Source organism: Emydura macquarii, unplaced genomic scaffold (assembly GCF_026122565.2).
Source record: "Emydura macquarii macquarii isolate MOO-44397 ecotype Brisbane River unplaced genomic scaffold, CSIRO-AGI_Emac_v2 contig_1230, whole genome shotgun sequence".
NCBI lineage: Eukaryota > Metazoa > Chordata > Testudines > Chelidae > Emydura > Emydura macquarii.
Window position 1 is genome coordinate 9558909 of NW_027131367.1, and position 18609 is coordinate 9577517.

The 18609-nt window shown below is 42.9% G+C and overlaps 1 protein-coding gene across 3 annotated transcripts in view; it reads right to left on the reverse strand.

Annotated features, from left to right (window-relative positions):
* Positions 1 to 18609, reverse strand: part of TOM1L1 (target of myb1 like 1 membrane trafficking protein) — a 38803-nt gene that overhangs the window by 11115 nt on the left and 9079 nt on the right. For all 3 annotated transcript variants that reach the window (XR_010919562.1, XM_067547431.1, XM_067547430.1), the window contains exons 4-10: positions 17409 to 17558; positions 16511 to 16630; positions 14348 to 14458; positions 13427 to 13543; positions 6634 to 6767; positions 1754 to 1814; positions 335 to 455 (exon numbers count right to left, since the gene is read on the reverse strand). Coding sequence is in view for 2 of the 3 variants with exons in the window: in XM_067547431.1 (XP_067403532.1) it covers positions 335 to 455; positions 1754 to 1814; positions 6634 to 6767; positions 13427 to 13543; positions 14348 to 14458; positions 16511 to 16630; positions 17409 to 17558 (814 nt within the window). In the remaining variant the exon portion in view is untranslated. The remainder of the gene's footprint in view (positions 1 to 334; positions 456 to 1753; positions 1815 to 6633; positions 6768 to 13426; positions 13544 to 14347; positions 14459 to 16510; positions 16631 to 17408; positions 17559 to 18609) is intronic.

Consider the following 18609-nt stretch of genomic DNA (forward strand, 5'->3'; position numbering starts at 1 on the left):
CAGTACTGATAGTGTTGGGGCCAGTGTTCTGTTTGATACTGTGCACACACTCAGACTCTCCCATCACTGCCTACATTTCGTTTCATCTCACATGTATTTGAAATGGATGTAAGGGAACACACTTGGATCACATTAGCAGCGGAAAATGGGAGCAATACACATCTCTTTCAGAAATGTCTTCATTAGTTTTGCAGCCCCCTTGTCCCACCTCCATGTGATGTGAATGCCAGCATACTTTCATTTCCATCTGCATAGGCTCCAGCTCCACAAGGTTAGAAACATTTTATATAAAAATTTTCTAATGTTTTTGAGAAAATACAAATATTTTACTCACTTAATTCTGAAAGCTGAGGAGTCTCAGGGCCAGTTCCAGCCAATGTTGACACAGGAATTGGAGAACTAGAATTGAAGTCAAATAGATCACATGAAGGAGCAGATGGTAGTTTTCTATAGATCTAAGGAGAAAAAGAGTTAAAATAAAAAATTAAGTTGCTATTTTCACTTAATTTGAATATTATTGAGAAAAAGTGACCAGTAGGGCTGGTCAGGAATTTTTCTATCAATTTTTGTTGTTGTTGGAAAATGCCAGTTTATCAAAACCAGAACTGTTTGCAGGAATGAACTGGCTTTGAATTTCCCCTTTCAAAAAACTGAGAAAAGAAAAGATGTGACGTTGTCAAAACATCCCATTTTTGACATTTTCAAAATGTAAAAGTAGGACAAATTTTTTGTTTCAAAATTTAATTTATAGTATTTTTTTAAATAAATTGAAATGAAATGTTTCGATTGACCCAATCCATTTTTTTTCCAAATGTTCATTTCAAGAAATTTTTTTTTTGAGTTTTTGAATTTTTGTCCTGATTCAGGGACAAACAATTGTTAAAAAATCTCAAATTTTTGCAAGACAGGAAAACTGTTTCCTACTCAGGTCTAGTGAACATATGTCTTGACAGAGTTAAGAATGTGATTTTATTAGCACTAGCTAAAACAAATGTATTTTAAACTCGGGGACTTATGAATGAGCTATGAGATCTGCAAACTGGATCATTTTGAACCATTAAACCATCCAACACAGAAACGACAAATGGACTATCTGACTACAATGTAAGTCAGTAATAGTAGTTTTCCATGGAAAAAGCTAGATTGATTACTACCTTCCTGTAATAATTATGGACTATATGTCAATCATTATAATTAGCCTCATGCAGGATGCAAAGGAAACTGAGTTAATTTTGGCGTTGTACAAGATGAAACTTGTGTCTCACAATTTGGGCCAGCATGATTAATAAAATGGGAGCAGTGATGGGAGAAAAGTAGCATTTAAAAATTAATTTTCCAGCTTCATAAATGCCCATAGAGACAATAAGTAAAGATAAGACTATAGAGAAAAAGAAACAAATCCCTTCATGTCAGAGATTAGAACTGAATCTAGTACTAAGCAATAGAGGTAATAAAACAGCATTTTAATAGAATGTCTCTCTTTTTCAGTTGTCCTTTCTTATTCTCCATGTTATATTTGAAGGTAATTTGATACTGGTGCTACAAAATGAGATTCTGTAAGTGGACTCTTGCAAATTAACAGAGCAACATAATCCTCTGTTGGAGACAGCATATTGAATCCAACGGCTAGTAAATATAATTCCTTCGGTCACAAAAGCCCATTGTTGCAACAAATAAGAGGAAAAGCTCTGTTTTATAAAATCTGGGCCTGCGTCTTACCCTGAAGTTGATGGGTTTGTCCTTAACTACTCACCTCTGCTTGCTCACTCTGGATTCTCTGATTCTCCAAGAAACGCACTCTGTTTCGAGAAAACCTGTTGGAATGGTACATTGTCAATAATTTAGCCTTAAACATCCCAGGTGTATCACTCAAAAAGAAAGAGCCGTTCATAAGAATCCAGCAGATACTGAGAAGTCTAATCCTACAAAGCATGGCCATAAACACAAACAGACACTAGTTTCCTCAGTAGGAACGTTAGAACCAGCTCTGTATCACCTGACAGAAAGGAGAGAGAGCTACTTTCTCTGCGATATAGCAGGAAATAGTATAGTTGTCAAAATCACTAGAGCCATGGTTACATGAAGCAAGCCAATATACTACACACGCAGAGACCATTGTTCTTGATTTCACTGTGACTCCCCGCAGATTCATAGTTAATAATCAGATACAGGAAACACAATGTGACTTGCCTTCAAGAAGTCATACTGCCACTCAAATATATATAAACAGCTGCAACTAGTTAAACACACCCATGTAATTTTTAGCATCTCACATATCTGTGTATTCAATGGCATACTGAGGATTTCCTATAGTAAACAATAAATGCTTATGTAGCAAATATTAACCAAGCAAGTAGAAAACATTGGAAATAATATATATATATAGTAGCTTTGAGGCACAATGTAACTGTAACCAGAAAGGAGTTAAATAAGTATACAGTGCTCCTGCACAAGAATGTTTGTTTTCTGAGCAATTTCACACTCCCATTAGCAATTATTTGCCCTTTCAATCAATGGGTGAACCATTTCACTTGGAATTTGTTGAGGCATACCACAAGCTATTATTCATATTCAGGAGGAAGTTTCAGCTACCAAGAGAAATGTTAATCGTCAGTATTAAGAAGATTCTAGGTCTACATCTGGATAAAGTGGATTTATAGAAACCAAAGAGAAACTCATTTGTGTTTTACTAACATGACAAACTTTCCTTGGGCAAGAAGTGAAAAACCCTTTTTAAAGAGAGTATTGTAAAACATAACACGCAGCTGTAAACACTAGACTGAAGAATCAGCTGAATAACATATTGCGATCAATAGCATGGAAGTTTATGCGAATTACACTGGGAAGACAACGACTGGCCGCAGCATTTGGAAGAGATTTGGGGGAGAGAAAAGGGGAAGGATGAGTCAAGATTGTCATTGTTTACTGCACACACACCCTGGTTCCATTAGTTAGAGCATCTGAGTGACAGAGATACGATATTTGTGCAAAAACTAAACACAAGTTAAACACACTGCAGCGTTTGCAAAAGTGATAATACTCTCTGAAGGCTGGTTGTCTTGTGAGAAGGAGGAACAAGGCTTGCAGTGCAATTGTTAAAGTTGTTGCTTCTAATGTGGTCATTCTATCCTTCATATGTCATAGAATCTAAGACGTAGCCAGAGCAATGGTCAATACAAAACATATTCTTCTGGTAACTCATCAACCTTCAGGATGCCACGAATGCAACATTTTTATTTTTAAAAATTGCAAAGTTTTCTCTTCAATCCTCATGGATTGGCCTTACAAGAAACATCCTAGGGGTGAGGATGGATTAACTATGCATCTGTGTGATACACAACAGAGTATTTGTTTCAGCTGAGACAGATCCTGGACTAAAGCTGAAGGGATGTTGTAACTGCTCAGTGTAGAAATCACCCTTTTTTTCCAACTCAGTAAATCCCTAGTGAAGCAGCGTTGAATGTGTTCTGGCCTTTGGGATGGTGTTCTGCAGCGCTGTTATTCAGAAGTGGGTGTGTTGAACAAGCTTGGAATCCACGGCTCTTTAACGTAAAATTACACAGTGATAAAAACACCTGAACCTGTCTGAGCCTTTTCTACACTGCAACTTCCACCAGTGCTACTGCTGATGGAGCTGCACCCAATGCAAATTACAGGGCTGAAAACTCCTTGTATAGACAGCGCTGCAACGGAGCACTGACTCCTGATCATTAGAGATCCCGCAGAGTTCTCTGCCACAGCAAGAATCTTAAACCTGCTGCCCTGATTAAATGTCATGATAATCAATGAGACAAGGAGGGTGAGGTCACATCTTTTATTATACCAACTTCTGTTGGGGAGAGAGACAAGCTTTCGAGCTTACACAGAGCTCTTCTTCGGGTTTGGGAAACTAACTCAGCATGACACTAAGTTTCCCAAGCTGTAAACATGGGGATAATAATATTTACTGTTTCACCTCACAGGTATTTCACATGGATTAATTCATGTCACCCATCTCTGCAGAGTGCTTTGATTCTCTGATGAAAAACACTATTTAAAAAAGAGCAACACAGTATGTAGTTTGAAAAATGTTTTGGCATCCCTCTGAATTGGTGCTGTTAATGATGAAAATAATCATCAATAAATAATCATAATCCAAATTAAAACCAGAAAAGCAAGGAATTTTGAAGTATTAACTGTAAGTGCAAGCCACATGATGCTCATTAACTTCCTTGTTATTATTTTGTACCTATATATTATTATGATAATTATTTGTATAGCAGTAGTGCCTAGGAATGTCAATCATGGACCCATTGTGCTAGGTGCTGCACAAACTACAGAACCAAACATGTTCCTGGCTCTTTAAGAGAGTCCCAAAGTCAAAATAGCAGACTGAGCCATTCAAGATTAATGTAACCAGAGGGGGTTCTTGTTTTGTCTTTAACCCTCTCTTCCCCTCCCCCAAAAAACAAAGTCCATCTACTTTACTTATTAATAGATTTGTATAATCATAGCCATTGCTGACTCTATTATCCTTGCTATGACCAAAAGCGCACAGCAAATTCTCAAAGGTCAGTGTTATTTTCCAGAGACCACACATTTTATTTGGATTTTCCTAAGACCCACTAAAGGGACAGAACAGCAGTACCTGCACAAATTTAACAGCACCTACTGCAGCTTATAAAAGCCTCTCCGTTCATGCTGTTAGCAGATTCGGAGTGTCCACAAAAATTGCTCCTGTACCAGAAAGTCACACAATGGAAAACAATCTTGTGAAATATGCCTGGAGCACACTCCAAGGGCTACAATGCTAAGGGTTGGGTGCTGAAGAGGTTAGTCAAAATTCTTTTGAAATAAACTGGAACTGACAGAAGGCAAACAAGGAGGAGGCATTAATTGGTGCTTTCTTCCCCTCCCTTACCACACTCTAATCTTCTTCCCTTTCCTGGTCATTGCAATTTGTCTTTACTCTACTCTCCTTCTCCCAGGTCACCCCAAGGTCTTCTAATATGCCCCCCTTTGCCAGCCCTTTAGAAATGAGTGACTGAACAGAGTAGCTGGCAGGACAACATGTCTCCAAGACCTGCCAGAAATGTGTGGTGTCCTGTGAAGTGTTGAATATGGGAGAAGTTTGTCTTCTTGATGCCAATCTACTGATGGATCATCATAGGTGATGGATGCAGGGCCCAAGCATAATTTTTTCAGGCCCAGTACTAACTTGTAACACGGGCCCCCTCCCACACACATACCCCTGGGGGTTGCAGCCTGGGCCAGGCCCCCCCGGGCCTCTGGGCCCTGGTAAAGTGTACCCTTCCCCCCTTGTCCCCCCCGATGTGGAGGCCCTGCATGGATGAAAAAGGGTGAGGTCATCAGCGCACTCCACTCTGCCCATCCCAGAATTCAAGCAGTTCAGTGCTCCTTGAAAGGCTTAATTTTCCCTTTGTAGGAAGCACAAGTCTTCAATTTGTTCCCTAACCCACATCACCCACATGGTGGTGATGAATGGTTTTTAGAACACTGTCATCTCATCTCCGGTTAGGAAAGCCATCTATTCACAGTTAAGGCTAATAATGATATAAGATGATCGCTATTATTGGTTGTTCGGGAAATGCTGCAATTCTGATATTATTAAATTGTACTAAGCCTCTAATCATCCCAGTAATGACATAAAAAAGTAAATAAATGCAAATTCATCACAAGCTCTCAGGATTTCCTTGTGTGAAATAATAAATATTTGTTCCTGCAGTGGGGGTAGAATAACTTGTTTTAATACTGCGGAGAGCAGCATGTGACTCTTTTAAGAAAGCAGGAACTCCACACTTTGGCTGATGCCTGCAGTAAAACTGTCTGTCTTCCCTGGGAGCATGTTAACTCTACATGTGGGTAACTAAAGGAACAAAGGGAGCTCATAATGGACTGAAGCCAAATCCACTGTATCCAAGTCCTGTGCTAACGGAAGGACTCAGAGCCTGTTTCTTTCCACATGCTTTAATATTCCCAGATACACTAGTAATTTGGTTTACCCAGCAAGCTGGTCTTCTAGGGACCCCTCTACAAATTTTAATCTGTCTGCTGCTTCTCAAGTGCAAGGAGAGACGAGATCAGCAGAGAATTATAAGCACAACACAAAAAGGAATATGCTGATCCTTTCTTGTTGACGGAGGATGAAATTCATTTTTCTGCAGACAGCTAGCACCAGTTATATGGATCATTTGCCCATATGCCTCCTGTTAGCCCTCTGCAGAAGGGTGAATTTCACCATGAAAGAGCAGACTAAACTGCAACAGATATATCCCAGACACACCTTAATTAAATTAAACCTAATTGAATTAAGTTTAAGTATTGTAGGAGTTTGCTGGGGAATTCACAGTCTAGGCAGGGAACTGTGGAGCCTGGAAACAGCTCAATGAGGAGGGAGAGAGACGTGTGTCTCCACCCAAGAGAGATGATCACTGGGGAGTCGGATGCCTGAGAGTGGGTGCCCTTACTGCACCATGGAGGGGGAATACAGGTGCAGCAGCTGTCCTGAACTGTGACATAAACGTCATACTACAGTGTTATTTATATAACAGATTTGGTCGGTCTAGTCAGGAGAACCTGTTACTAAGGCCAAACAAGAAAAGAAAGGCTCTGGTTTAACTAATATATATTTACCTTTCATGTCCCAGGAGGACGTTATTCAGCTCTTCATTCACTCGTATTAATTCAGCTATCACATCTTCATTCTGCACCGCCACCAGCAGTTCCATGATCCTCTCTTGCATCACCCGACACGTCTTGTACAGTTTCTTCCCAGGGGAAAAAAAAAAAGATATCACTGTGGTTTCCCATGTCACTTTGAGAGAAGAATTATGAAGCTTTTGGGTGCTGGATACACAAGGATAAAGCACTGTCTAATTCACATGACCACATGCAGTTTAAAAGGTGAGCCCCACATCCCTTATATTTGATTCCCAAGTCCCTTTCTGGCAACTTCCTACAAAAATGCAGCTGATAATTGCTGTCACCATGACCTGCACTGCTCTCCCAACTCATAACCCAGCCAAATTTCTGGAAAAGCATTCCCCTCCATAAAGAAAAAGTTACGTACCTTATAGTAGGAGGTTCTTTGAGATGTGTTGTCCTTATCCATATTCCACTGTGGACAGGCATGGGTTTTATGAGCCCAGAGCCATTGAATTTTGAAAGCAGTGTCTGTCAGCCTGCACATCTGCCCTGGCTCACCTCATACTACTCTGATGCACCCAAACAGAGAAACGCTTACACTTGGCTAGAGAACATATCCCAGTGGAATCCTTCCTACTCCTAGAAAGGATCTTCTGTACATCTTCAGAACACAGTTGCTCTAAGGATGATGCCCATCCAAAAACCAGGCTCTGAGATGAAGTGCCCATGGGTTGGGATGCCTGATCTCGCTGCTCTCCTGAGGCAGGCGATCAGGAAATGTAGGAATAATGATCGGTGCCCGAGATGACATGCACTGGAGGTTCAGGAACCAAAACCATCTGGGCTAGTTTGGGCCTTAAGAATAACTTGTGTTCTATCCTGCCAAATCTGGTACAAGAGTCGAGGCAGGAGTGGTAATGGAGGGGAGGCATAGTTCAGATGATCTGACCATGGAAGGAGTAGAGTGTCACTCTCTGAGTGGTGACCCAGGGCTCCTCCGGAACAGTATATGTTGCATTTCTTGTTTGTTTGAGAGGCAAACAGGTCCCTGGTGGGGCATTCCCCACACAGCAAAAATACTGTTTTCTGAAGTATCGTGAAGCTCCCGCTTGTGATTGACCACAAAGTGTCTGCTGAGAGACCTGCTAGCACATAGTGGTTTCCTGGGAGGTAGACTGCTGACAAGGTAATCTGATGGCTGATGCACCAGTTCCACACACACAACACAAATACACACAGGGTGGCAGATCTCGCTTCTCCCTGTTTGTTATGTAAAAGCCGATTGTGATGTTGTCTGACATAATGAAGGTGACCTTGAATGAATGGGAGAAAGGTTTCTACCAGGAATGACATCACTATGGTGGGAACAGCCACTATGCTGCTCATGGACTGTAGGTTTGGCGAGTACACAGGCTCATGCCACACTTGTAGGCTTTCTTATCATGCTTCTGAGACTCAGGACGTACTAAGTTCTCTTGGGCTGAGCTGGTCCTCAGTTTAGGCTGGGCTGGATCTGACTTCTTCAAAGAGGATTTAGAGGAAGAGTTGGCCTCATACTTAGGAGAATGCTCCGTGCTCTCCTGACACGGAGGGATCTGTGGAGATAGACACCTTCGCTCCTGATTTGGACCTCGTGGCAGGAAGCACACTCCTTGCTGAGTTAGGTCGATGGGGGGCGGGGGAGGGGGAGGGAAATCCCTTAGCCTGGGTCCAATTATGTCCTCATCGCCTTTTCCATTAGGTGCTTCCTAAGGCGAAGTTCCCACCCTTCCCGGGTATGACTGGGAAACCAACAGCAGATACTGCACCTTGCTGTGATCCTTCTCAGCCAGCAACAGTCACCAATGCTGACTGAGAAGGACTGCAGACAAGAAACAAATTGTGAAGCCCAGAGTCCTGGGCATAATCCAGTACCTAAAACGGGGCATGGGGCGGAGGCGCAGTGCCCCCGACATCAGGAAGTCCGACCGACTAACTTAAAAAACACTAAAACTATCGGCTAGAAACTTCAAAATTAGAATATAAAAACTATTTACAGATCTCGAAATATATTTTCACAGATGAAGAAAGCTGAAGCTTTGAACACTGGAGGTTCCGACCCGGATCATGAGGCAGTGAGAAGGAACTGGAGAGGCAATTGGTCCACTCCACCCTTTATCACCTCGATCAGAACAAGAGGTGAGTCACGTGTGGACCAACAGACACCGCTTTCAAAATTCTCCAGCTCTAGACACCTGCGTATCCACAATAGAATATACCTAGGGACCAGCACTTGAAGAATTCCCAATTAGAAATCCAGTGAGCAATTCAGAAAGGTTCAGAAGAGCCAGATGATTAATAAGAGCAAATTTTGAGGGTTGGGGGGGGGACAGATGGGGGAGCAGGTGGGATGTGTGTGTGTTTACTCGACTTCATACTAGGGCAGATTCAAAGGCCATGGAAATCAATAGGGCACTGTCCATGGACTTCAATGGACATTGGATCAGGCCCATTATAAGGAAGAGAGAATATCATAGCTTGGAGCACAGATGAGTCCATGATACAAAGTCTAGACCTGGCTTCCTCAGTCTGGCTGTGAATCAAGTCCATAGATGAAATCTGCCTCAACTCTATAGGTAATACAATCCAGCAGGACTGATTGGTCTAAAATTCACAATTTCACTGAGTGCAATTCAGCTCTACTAGCGTTAGAACTAGAACTACCAACTATTTAAGTTTTACAGAGTTTTACATTCCTCTTCCCCACTGATTTCCCTTTGTTGGCAGGTTCAAAGAAACCGCTATTCTTGCATCAAGAACGTAACATCCCACCCCTGCCTCCAGTTTTTCCATGATTTACTTGCAAATGCAGACTCTGAAGGGGTCTAAGAAGGGGTACGGGGAAAGAGGAGGAACTATTTTCTCCATTTTCATTTAGAAATTATCTGGGTTCTGTTGTAAAACTGGCCCAATTTTGCTCCAAAAATGTGCATCCCCGAGTACATTTCTCAGGCTGAAATTCACCCCTGTTCAGAATTGCAGCACAAGGGATATGTACCACCATTAATCTTAATCAAGTCCTGAAAACCGGGCTTAAAGCAACGTGTAGGCTCTGTGCCTGCCCTCAGCCCAGAGGTGATTTTCAACCTGCTAACAAAGGGAAATTCTACAAGAATTTAGACGCAGCCCTTTTCATTTCCGATCCCAATCAGAAATTTGCCAGATTTTGCTCGACACCTTGAAACCAGAGCTGTCTATTATGCATTCCAAGGGCCAGATCATCAGCTGGTGTAAAAATCAATGACTTCAAAGGAACTGTGACTGTTTACACCGACTGAGGATTTGGACTCACATTCCAGTGTCCCAGGACGGGTATGTATCCAGTAGCTGTGCTTGTTCCCTACTCTTACTGGCTGCTAGAGTTGATACAAGAACTTGAACTGCTCTATTAACTACTGTTATTTCAGTCAGTTTAATATTTTGGGGGTTATTGTTTTCAGGTGTCTTATAGGTCTGGTCTACAACGGGGTTTTTATTCACAGATGCATCTACACAAGTGCAAACCCTGAGTGGAGATATGCCACGCCAATGTAAACCATGACTTTTATTGCTGTACTTTACTCCATTATTAAGTTTCAGTTAATCTGACTAGCTTGGATCTCTGGTGACACATGGTTAAAAAAATTCTCCAGCCCTTTTAAGACTTAAAGCATGCCACTCTTTCAGCAAAGGACTCTGTTCTACACCAATTTAAATGAAACTACTATTGTAGAAGGACACAATCCCTTGAACCGAGTGACCTAGGTCGAGATGCATAAAAAGAACATATTTCGTTCTTGTAAAAGCAACACACATTTGTTTCTCTAGGCACTTTTATGCTTTGATAACGATCTCAGGGTATTGCAGGAAGGAACAGAAAATACAGTCATAAAATACATGTAAAAGGAATGAGCTTCCACTCACCTCTTCATGAATGGTGAAATTCACTCCCTTCTCCCACCCCCGCCAAAAATTGAATTATTTGAGTGCTAGCAGGCAGATCTGCTTGCACTTCCTCAGACTTTGTGATGGCATTCTTCCTTTTACAAAATACACTTCAAAAACCATGCCAGAAATAGATTTAAAACAGGCAGAGACATTCTAATATTCCTTTGCAGTGGTCTTTGCCCAAGGCTCTCAAAGGGTTAATTAAATCAGACACCCTGGCCTCTATCACAGCCCCAGCCAAACAGTGCTAAGTGCAGCTCAAGAGGCGGTTCCCTGAAGAGGTGACCTTTGTGCTGACTGAATCCTTCAGCCTCTGGCTTTGAAGGTCCATTCTATCAGCTAGGCAGCAACAGGGCATTGGCATGTCTTGACCTTATCCTCTTTCCCCACAGTAACATCTATCACACCAAGGGTCAGGAAGAGGGAGAAGAGAGCTGCCAGTTCTATGCTGCCCAGGGATTCCCCTGCACAGAGGAAATCTTCCATTGGCTGATTAAACCAGCATGAAGGCTACTTTGCATCTCCGGAGAAGCAGGACTAAAGGTACATGGCAAGCAGAAATCCATGGCAGTGAGTCTACAATCTTCAAAGCCTAGACTTCAGAGCCCACGCTCCAGCCCAAGCCCAAATATCTACACAGCTATTTCTAGCGCTGTAGCGCAAGCCCAAATCGGAGAACTTGGGCTCTGTGACTTGCTGACATGGGTTTCTGCTTGTTTTGTAGATGTACCCCAAGTGTCTACCCTGCATTCCTGAGAGGCTGACAAGCATCATAATATCCATTCTACAGCTAGCTAAACTGAAGCACAAAGAGAGGTCAAATTACTTGATCAAGGTCACATGGTGACGTAGTAGCAGAAGCAGGAAGAGAATCCAGATAGCTTGATTCTTATTGCCTTGCTGTAACCACTAGACCACACTCCACCCTTGCTAAGACCCCCCAGGACAGACTGCTGCTCCCGTGTACAATAAATGTGGAAGTCTAGGCCTAAACCATTGCTGTCACAGTTTTGTAGTCCTCATGCTTTAACGTGATATCTAACTTTCTTTCTGTTTGCTTTGTTTCACGTTAAGATGAATGAAGAATTTAGTGCCGAATCCCTGGTGTTTACTGGGCTAAGCCAAACCCTTTGCATGGTTTTTAAATAAATTTTTTCAATAGTTTTATGTTAGCTGGGGGAGAAAATTATCTTGAGGAACATGAAAGTTGAGATAATTTTTCAAATGAGTCATTTACTGGGTAGATTTCACTGCTTCTTTGCAGTCTTAATTACTGTGCACAGTCAATTTGCACTAAGATCATTTAAAAATGCACAAGGGAATTTTTAAACCCTGCCTTATTTCAGAGAAGCCATTAAATCTATTGTGTGCAGTAAATATTTAGGCAGACAACCTTTATGAAAAGCATATTATTTACTGGAGAGCTTTGTAATGGCTTCTCTTGCAACTTGAACCTTGAAAAATCCACAATCCATTGTGCTGGGGACAGATGTAGTCAATATTTAATTGTGGAGTTTTAAAAAATCACATTGTTTTAGTGCTTGAATGTAGCAGCTCATATATATATTATAGTGGAAGTATATGACTTAGGACTTTAAAAAAAAAAAGTGCAGTCATTAGCAGAGGAAAACCAATCCTTGCCATTGTGAAATTGCCTAGTTTGAGTGGATTTTCTTCCAATTTTTTAAATTAATTTAGGCCACATCCTAGAATCTGGTGGCTTTACACTACTTTGGTCACCCCTAATTCTGGGATTGGTTCCCCAGTACAACCTATTGCAGTCAGGGGATTAGCGGCATCTAAGGTCACCCCAGCTGCCCCTCTATTTCCCTGCCATGCACCCTGCACTGGAGGCCAAGGGTGAGAGGGGTGGCACAGAAGCCAGTACACCAGATCACACCAGCGGAGGATTCCCTTGGTTCAGGGACAATTCTCCATTGGCCAAGTGAAGCTATGCTTACGGGAGGTCCACAGAAGTTCTAGAAGGTAGATTAGCTCTCCAAACCAAGTGAAGGTGGAATAAAAATCTCATTAACAGAAAGTTTCCTCATCCCAGCATTTGAAGACAAGTTTAAAACATAGGGAAACTACAGGAGGTTTATATGATCCTTGTGAAACATCTGGTTGCATCAAGAGTTTCCATGGGCACAGATAATAATTATATTCCTGAGGCATGAGGATTTTGCTTCTAATGTGGGCATTTAAAAATGCAGCATATACATAGAAAAATCAGTACTAGGAAAGGAAGGAACTGGAGACAGTGCATCAGCTTTGGCATCTCCAGTCTGGACTAATGGAACTCGAAGCCTATATGTAACTTCAGCTAATGAATAACACAACTGCTCATTTTTTAAGCTGAGCACTTAAAACCAGTACTACATATTCTGCAGTGGCTCTCGGTTTGCCTTCAAGGTATTGGCGATGATGCAGAGCCCTGAAAGGCCTGGGATCCTACTGTTACAGTGACCTTAGCACCATCTGTTTCCCCATGGGGCAGTTGCATTCAGCCAGCATGTTCTTCCTCTCTGAATTGAACACCTGAGTCCAAGAGATAGGGCATTCTGGAATGCATTCCCCCTAGCAATCCACTCCAGCTAGAGTTTTCATTGCAAGATGCACTTGTCCTTTCCTGCCTGTCTTCCTAGCAGGTGGAGATGGTAAAGAAAGCGAGATCAACACCAAAGTTTGAAAACAGATATTTGTTTTCACTTTGCAGTAGGAATCCAGATGTAACAAGAAGGGGCACAATGTACATTTTTAAAATAAACCATAACCAAGCCATCAACAAACTCCTAGCAAAAATGGTGTACTGCACCTGTAAGAGCTCCATATCATCCAGATTCTCAGACCCAGGAACGTTTTCCTTTAATATTGCTGACATGACCTTCACATTCATTTTCACCATATCCAGTTCGCTGTACAGCTTCCCAATCTGTTCAGTGCAATAGAATGAAATGTTATTTGTACAACTACAGAATCAAGATGTTTTCCACATCTAAGGTCCTGCTTGCTCTTTTATCAGGTATACTATGGGCCTGATCAGCACTGCCGTACTCCAGTCTTTACACAAGTGATACTCCATGGAAGTCAATGGAGTTAGTCCAGTTTTATATCACTATAAGGCAGTGGCTCTCAAACCAGAGCTCTGTGAAGTGTGATGCTGCTATTTCTCTCCTTTACGGTTCAGTCCTATTACTATTAAGCAGACAAACTTCTCATTTATCCACAAGCCAAGCAGATGTGGAACTGGCTTGTCCATTTCTTTCTGCCTTTTAAAACAGAGTTCACCACACTGGTGTCATGCAAAAGTTTTCTTTACCCTTTCCTTCCATCTTTGAAGTGTCCTGTTACTAATTTGCACTACAGTACTCTTGAATGAACCTTACAAATACACATGCAAAGACTTCTATTTTCCAAACAAGTAGCTCCCTGGTAGTTGTGCAATCTCCTTTCCTGGCCTCTACTAAGATCTGGCACATGAATGTGTAAAATTTTCTAACAAACATAAAAACACTATGGTAACACCGCAGGGGTTCAGCCCAGAACGATCAACAGAAGCCTATACTGCTTGTGCTAATGGAGAGTTTCCTTGTAGCAGCCTCTGATATTATATCCTATATAGGCCAGGGAATTATGATCACAAAGGCTTAGTCATAAAATCATAGAATATTAAGGTTGGAAGGGACCTCAGGAGGGCATCTAGTCAGCATATTTCAAAAGGAAGGCAGTACTGTACCTGTTCTGGAGTCAATGTTATTGCTGGAGCTGGGGGAAGAGGCACTGGAGAATATTTCAAGGAGGTAGCAGAAGGCGGTGATGGCTTTGCAGAGAGCCAAGATAAACCTTGCTGCAGTACAATATGAAGAGAGCTTTTGTTTAACCTGAGAATTGACAGTGACCTCCAGATGACAATCCTACAAAGCATCTTTATCAGACAAGACAACAGCACATTAGCCTTCTCATAATCAGTACTTAATCATTACCAGGGAGGAAGGCGTAGATGGAGTTACCGCATGAGTTCTATTCACTAAAGTAAAGCCAATAACCGTCTTGTCATTTAAAAATAAATCAATAAATCAGACTTGGGATCCAGGTTTCCTTTCAATTAATTTGTTAGTAAGTGAATCCGTCACAGGAAGGAGTGTGAATAGCGAAGCATGTAATTATGAATGCCCATCTTTGCTGGGAGAGTCCTATTACTTTCTTTGGAAAGGGAATGAACAAGTGTCAGTCCTCACTGCACAAGAACCCTGCTATGGGGGAAAAAAAAGAGTTAGGTGGGGCTCGTGATGCTACCACACCAGGAAAGCAAAAGCCTTAAGAAGAAAGGGTCTAGGAATCCTTGTCTGGAAGATAAGCTGAGAGGGGAGTAGGCTCTTCTGGATCCCAAAGATAAAAAGCTCTGGCTGCAAGAAGCCTCGTTCGTATTTTGGGTTAAATTGACTGCATAATTTGTGTTAAACCAAAGGCCTGAATCAGTCCCTTGCTTAAGCCCTTTCATCCTGAGGTATTCTGGGCCAAATTCTCTATGTAGGTCCAGTTCCTGCACCAATGACCTTAATGGCAAAGTTCCAATGACTTCAGTGGGTGCAGGACCAGAGTTTTAGATAACATTCATTCCCACAGTTACATATGGTGGAGAAGAAATAATTCTCTAGTCAAAAAACTCAGCCCATAGCCTCGGCTGTACAGCCTTAGCCAAAATACACTACATTTCCTGTGCTCCACTATTTAATCATCAGGCCACAGTCACAATAGTTTTGAATCACTTCTGCCTGGGCGGATTAGAGGATTCTAATTCCATAACTGCAACATTCCACCTGATGGTTTCACTCTTCTCAAAAGTCTTGTGAAAGGTCTTCCAAGTAACAGGAAATGGGAAGGGCCTGATCTCAGAAACTTGCTGTGTGTAGAGCTTGCTCGAGCCATATTGACAGAGTGTCATTTTCCAGATCTACACAACAATACCTATAATCAACTTAAATAGTAAAGACAGAGCCTTTATTCACAAGGTTGCAAATTATTGTGTAGAGACTGTACAAACAAGGGGATAGAGTCAGTGACGTACCAAGTCGGCGGCTGGGGGGGGACCAGGCCCCCGGGTGCCAGCCTGCTGGGGGGGGCACCAGGCTGGCCCTTCATGACACACGGGATGGAGGGCACCGGTCCCTCCAGCACCCTGTGCCCCCTGCGCATTGTGAAGGGCCTGCCCAGCGCCCTCCCTCTCCAGGCCAGGGGGTGAGGTCACCCCCGTACGAGCTGGTGCTGGGCTGGAGCGAGAGAGGCGGGCGCCACGTGGCAGGTAAGTGCGGGGAGGGGGGCAACGGAGCCAAGACTGCATTTGCATCCCCCCTGCAGTTACAGACCCCCTCCTCCCCGGGGTAGCTGGGGGGTGGCACCGGGATCCCTCAGGCCCTGAACGGGAGAGGGGGCATGAGGTGGGAAGGCGCAAACGCAAGTTTGGCCCCCAGGCGCCAGAGACACATGGTACACCATTAGGCAGACTCTTATATAGGAAAGACCTTTTCGTGAGACACCCTCACCTCTCCTAATTCCATATTCAGCACAGGTAATGCTCACATTCCGAATCACCGGGCATTTGCATGCCATCGACTTTCAAAAATGTCTACGATTTAGAATTGAGCGCTCAAATCTTTCAGCCAGCTTTGAAAATCTCAGAGATTTATGCTTCCTGTCTGGGACAAGATTCCCCAACCTGTGATTTTTAATATAAAAAGCACTATTATCTAGTTAAAAAAAAAAAAAATACTCCAGCGCAAAATTCATGACCAACTTCCTGAGCACGCAGCAGGATTTCAAACACAATAGCCAATGACAATCAACACACCTTCTTTGTACATAGAGCTACTGCAATTAAGAGTGGCAAATGTCGTACTACCTTTTGTGTCCCTGTGTTGGCATCAGAGGATGGAAACCGCACTCCTTTCTTTAGCAGCTCCAGGTACACTTCCTTCACTTCAGTCACATCCACGGTTCCTTGGAACCCCTGGGCCCAGGTCTGTTTTTGAAAAATTAACGGTCACAGAAATCAAAACGTTTTTATGTTTGAGACCCAGAATGCTTTGCCGGGTGAAGCCACATGGCTTGAGCCCCCCTTCTCCAAGTGGCTGCCTCTCTTCCTTTCCCTGTCTGCCCACCTCCTAGACTCCTTGGGAAATGCAGGGTTTCTGTTGGTCAGGGGAATTAGTTCATGTCAGTGCGTCATGGAAGAAGAGAACCTATTTCTAGAGAGATGCTTCTACTAGACATGCTCCTGAAGCACTCTGCTAGGTAAGTGGCTCCCCCCACGGGAGCTGTCTGCTCCCTTGGCCTGCACTCATAGCAGCAGGAACAACAGGACAGAAAAAAGCCTCAAAGCTCCCTTTCACTTTTCTCCTTCAGTGCACACGGGGAGGGAACGCATCCAGAAGCCAGGGAAGGGGCATAGGCATAGTTTGCTTTCTGTATCTGGCGAGGGCACAGCTCCAATCAGGCCAACGGGGCCACATGTAGGCAGGGCAAATTCTGTACCTGCCCAATGCTTGCAATTGGGGGGAGGGGTGGAGGAGGGCAACATCTCCTGTGCCCTCCAGAACTATGCCCACAGGAAGGAGGTATCCAAAGGCGGTTTTTCCATGCCCCCTTTCTGCTCCTCTCTCTCCATCTCCCATTCCTGGCTGCACTTGCAAAAGGAACAAGTACCTCAAAGGACATTTTCACAAGAGGCTTCCAGCACATCACTGGGTTGTATCACTATTTATTATGTAAACATAGAACTCTATTTACACTCGACTGACCATGATAAAGGCCAAGATTTTCTCCTGTGTATCAACTGGCAGATTGTATCTTGGGCTCAGCAGTTTCACCAGCTTGTCTTTGCAGAAGTCTTTCTTCACAACTAAAGTCTGGAAGCTCGGGCCACAGTTTTTCATGCACATGTCAAGAAGCTGTACAGAGAAGGCGTTTCTGTTACACAGTGGTTAAAAGTAACTCGAGCGCTTCCGTTCATTTTTTTTTTTTCCCCCCTTTTAAATTCATGCCTGGATGTTATGGTGATGGACACCTTGGAAAGAGGAGGTTAGACTATAGTGTTTGTACAGCACCTAGCACAACGGGGCCCTGTCCAGGACTAGGCTGCTAGGCACAATCTCAATACAAACCAATAATAATAGAACCGCTGCCCCTTTCTTTTTCTCATATTGCCTACAAGTGAAAGGTCATCAGAACCAAAAAGAACAAATTTAGGCTCTCCAGCTGTATCTTCTCCATGGGTTACAGGGATCACAGAGACCAGAAATAAAGGAAGCAAATTACTTTGACTGTCAGAATCCACTTTATTAAATAACTACCTTCAAAAGTGGGCTTTGGATACTCAGCTGGAGTCACAGAGATGTCATTTCCTCAAGGCATTGAACATCACCATACTTCATAGTTCTATAACAATTTTCATCCATAGATCTCAAAGTTCTTTCAAAGGGGGGTGGTTCTCATCCCCATTCTACAGATGCGGAATCGGAGGCATTAACAGGTCCCATAGGGCCCCCAATCCACTGAAATCAAGCCAATACAAGTCTTTCAATTGACTTGAAGGGAAACTGAATCCTGCCCATAGAATATCTGTAGGTATAGCCAGGACTAGTACTCAGCTCTCCTGGTTCAAAGTTTTGGAGCCCTAACCCCTTGAGTATGGTGTCCCAAGCAGAGAGGAAAAGGGTCTCTCTCTTTCTTTCTGACTAAGCCCTGCCAAGACGGGGGGAGTAAGGGGAGGGAATGTTTATACAAGTTTCTGCCAATTCTATCAGTATTCTCCATGACACGTATTGGAATGATTCCTCAAATTAGAACAAACCTTTTCTGTAGTCGCAGATGGAACTGAAATGGATTACACATGCTTTCCCTGTTCAGTGCAGGCTACACAAAGGTGTGTTAAAACTATTTTAGAAATGCATTTTCTAGCTTGGAGATGTAGGGATTTTTCTCCAGTGTGAACAAGACCTT